The sequence below is a fragment of the Empidonax traillii genome, unplaced genomic scaffold, assembly GCF_003031625.1.
Source record: "Empidonax traillii isolate 1590-97213 ecotype Southwest subspecies unplaced genomic scaffold, ASM303162v1 scaffold3627:size11982, whole genome shotgun sequence".
In the NCBI taxonomy this organism is placed as follows: Eukaryota; Metazoa; Chordata; class Aves; order Passeriformes; family Tyrannidae; genus Empidonax; species Empidonax traillii.
In genome coordinates, this window is record NW_020958820.1 from 1 (window position 1) to 3,364 (window position 3,364).

General features: G+C 56.7%; 1 protein-coding gene across 1 annotated transcript; it reads right to left on the bottom strand.

Annotated features, from left to right (window-relative positions):
* Positions 1–744: 744 nt before the first annotated feature.
* Positions 745–3,353, bottom strand: UBE2T (ubiquitin conjugating enzyme E2 T; the record flags this gene model as incomplete). Its single annotated transcript, XM_027910507.1, is given in 5 exon segments — positions 745–969; positions 1,734–1,814; positions 2,149–2,247; positions 2,661–2,766; positions 3,195–3,353. Coding segments are annotated over 5 exon segments (571 nt in total), but the record flags the coding sequence as incomplete, so codon positions are not given.
* Positions 3,354–3,364: the final 11 nt, after the last annotated feature.

Here is a 3,364-nt window from a genome sequence, read left to right on the forward strand (position 1 = left end):
GGACAGCCCTGACCCTTCCCAGCCTCTGGAAGCTCGGGAGCAGCCTGGAACAGCCCTGACCTGGCTCAGCAGAGCTCTGCTCCAGCCCTGACCTGCTCCAGGGATGGGCCTGGTTCGGGTTTTTCTGGGAGCAGGGACAGGACAGGGGGGAGATTCCCTGCAGGGAATGAGGCTGAGCATCCAACCCGCTCCTGCTGGGATCATCAGCACTCCCTCCTCTGGATCCTCCCATAGTCCTGCTGATGCTCCCAAGCTCCTCACCCTGACATCCTGCTCTGTCCTCCACATCCATCCATTCCCAGACCTCCAGGAATCCTCTGGGCTTCTCCTCCTGCCCCTGGGCCACTGCTGGTCCCTGGTGACCCCTCCTGGGGCCACCACAGAGCGGGGTCACTACCCAGGTCATCCCAAATGGCCCAAACTGGAGCTCCAGGGGCCGCCCCAGAGAGCTGGAATCATTAAACTTCCATGGAAAACCGAGCCTTCCCCAGGGAAGGATTCCCAGCAGCTGCTGCTGACCCAGCTCCTGCTCTCAGGTTGATTTTGGAAACAGGAACTGAACTCCTGGTGCTCTTCTCACTTCTCTGAAAGCTGGGAAAGGAAGAGCTGCTTCCCGTTTTCTTTGGAATATCCCAAAAACTCCGCTCAACAAAAGGGGAAAACAGACACAAGTGAAAGCTTTCAATTTTATTAATATAATGAAAATTTCAACAAAAACCCCCCACAAACCCAAACAAACAAGGAAGCAGAAACCCAAAGTGCTGCAGCCCTTCAGGGGCAGAACCCCCTGTCCCTGTGTGAGGGAACAGTGACAATCCCGAGGGAACAACCCCCCCTCAGGGATCAGGAATCTGGGCAGGGTTTCTTCTCCTTCCTGCTGATGCTGCTGCCTTTCCTCTTGTGCCCAGAGGATTCACTGCTGGGGCTCCTTTCCCTGGGGGTGTTTTTCTCTTCCAAAGGCTCAGGAGCCTGTGATGAGCCGAGGAATAAAAGCAAAGAGCTGTGAATGACTGGATTGTGCAGCCCTTGGAATGCCCTGTGCTCCACCACGGTCCTTATCCCGGGATTTGGAGGGAGGGAGGGGGATGGCAGGGGAGCAGGACACTGATGGAGCACAGCAGGGCCACGATGCTCCAGGGATCTCTTCATCCCATGCCCTTCCAACCACCAGTTCCCCCGGGAATGGGCTCAGGGCTGGAATACTGAGCACAGCTCCCGGGATTCCCACAGGGAGAACACTCCCCTCCCACCAAGGGTGTTCTCCTAATCAGGGGCAGGGAGGGGAAGACCCCCCCAGGGGAGGGGGAAGGTCCAGAGGGAACAGATTTTTGTGAAGGTTTTGATCTGCTGGAGTGGGATTTATTTTTTTAGGTGAGGGAAAGAGGGAGGAGGAACAGGGAGGAAAGCTGCATTCCCAAGGGAATACTGAGTGGATGAGCAGGTGGGGAAGAGCTGCAGGACACAGAGCAGAGCTGAGGAAGAAGGGGATCCCCAGGGAAGGGTTTCATCCATCCCTCCCCCTCCTTGTCAGTGAGGGAACACATTTAATTGGGCAGGGAGAACATAACGAGCTTAACAGAGAGCACAGTGAAATTAATGACATTAATGGCAGGATAATGAGTTTACAGACTGAGGCAAACCCCCCAAGAGAGGCAGAGCAGAAGGGGAGGTCAAAGGCAGACACACAGAGCCAGTTTTGGGAGGGAAAGGGGGGCAGAAGGGCCGGGCCTCACCCTGCCCTGCCCCGCGTGCCTCTCCGTCCACTCCCGGGCGCGGAGCAGGAACAGCTGCTTGTTGTACTTGTACTCTGAGGACTGGAGGGAAGAGCAAACAAAGCCAGGCTTAACACATCTCACCAAGAAGCTGGGACTTAGGCCTGGCTTTAGGGCTCCTGAGCCAGCCCAAACCCAGAGCAGCAGAGGCCTTGGGTTGGCTCAAGGAACTCGGGCAGTTCTGAGGGCAGAGCTTGGAGGTCAGACCTTGGTCAGCTCCTGTAGATCCACTGCCAGGGTGGCCACCTAAAGCTCAGCCTAAACCCGGCCTAAAGTCCCCAAAGCTCAGCCTAAAGCCAGCCTGAAGTCCCCAAAGTTCAGCCTAAAGCCAGCCTGAAGTCCCCCCTGCCCTGCCCTGCCCAAGTGAGGAGCTCACAATGTCAGCCATGAGAGGGTCGTCGGGGTTGGGCTCCGCCATCAGCAGCTGGATGGAGCTCAGCAGGGTGGAGATGCTCAGGGAGGGCCTCCAGGCACCCTGTGGGGAGAATGGACCCTGCTGAGGCCCCTCAGCACCCACGGGAAACACTCCCCAGTCCCACCAGCCAGCTCCAGGGAAGCCCAGCAGGGCAGCAGGAACGACCCCAGAGCTCAAGGATCAGGGGGATTGTTGGGATTGTCCTCTGCAGGCCCAGCCCATGCTGATCCCTCCCAGCTCAGGAGATCCCACGGGCTGGGTCCTGCACACATCTCATGTCCAGCCCCAATTCCCTCGGGGCTCCAAGCACTAAAACCTTGGAAACTCCCCTGGAACAAAGGACGTGGCTCCAGTCGTGGCAGGACACAAAGAGGCCACGTCAGAGCTGCCCTCCCTCCCTCCCTGCGGGGTGTAAATTGATCAGGAGCACAGGACATTCAATCTGTGGGAAGGAGCTCCCGGCGCTGCCTCACCTTGGGGGGTAACTTGAGAACATCCAGGCAAATCCTGCCCGCAGAGTCGATGTTGGGGTGGTAGATGGGGGTCAGGAAGCGGATTTTGGGGGGCTCAAAGGGGTACCTGGAAGGAAGAGAGCAAAGGAAGAAGGGATTGTTGTCGGAGCTCTGGTTGTTTCACCACCTTCATTTCCTCCTGTGGCCCTTCTTGGGGGTTCATCAGCATATCTGGGATGGTCAGTGGGAAATGAGTGTCAGCCACTGGAAAAACAAGGCCATTCCTTGGAAAAAGGGGCTCAATCTCACTCCTTGTTGGCAGGATAAGGGGAAGCAGCAAGTTCAGCAGTTCACTCTATTGGAGAGCAGCACTCAAACAGATACGGGATGGGTTGGGTTGGAGGGACCTCAAATCCCATCCCATCATCCCAGGCTGCTCCAAACTGGCCTTGGACACTCCCAGGGATGGGGTATCCCCTGGGAATTCCATCCCAGCCCCTCCCAGGGAAGGATTTCAACCCAGTTAACCCAAGCTGGATGCTGCTCCCCATTCACCTCTCAGGAACGATGATCTCCAGGTTGAATATTCCCTTCTCATAGGGGGTGTCTGCACCTCCTAGGATTTCTTCAGGAGCCAGGAGAGAACAGAAAGGTCACATTCCAAACCCTTTGGAATTGTCCAGGAACCTCCAAGCAGCTCCCAGAGTTACAGAACTGCTCAGATC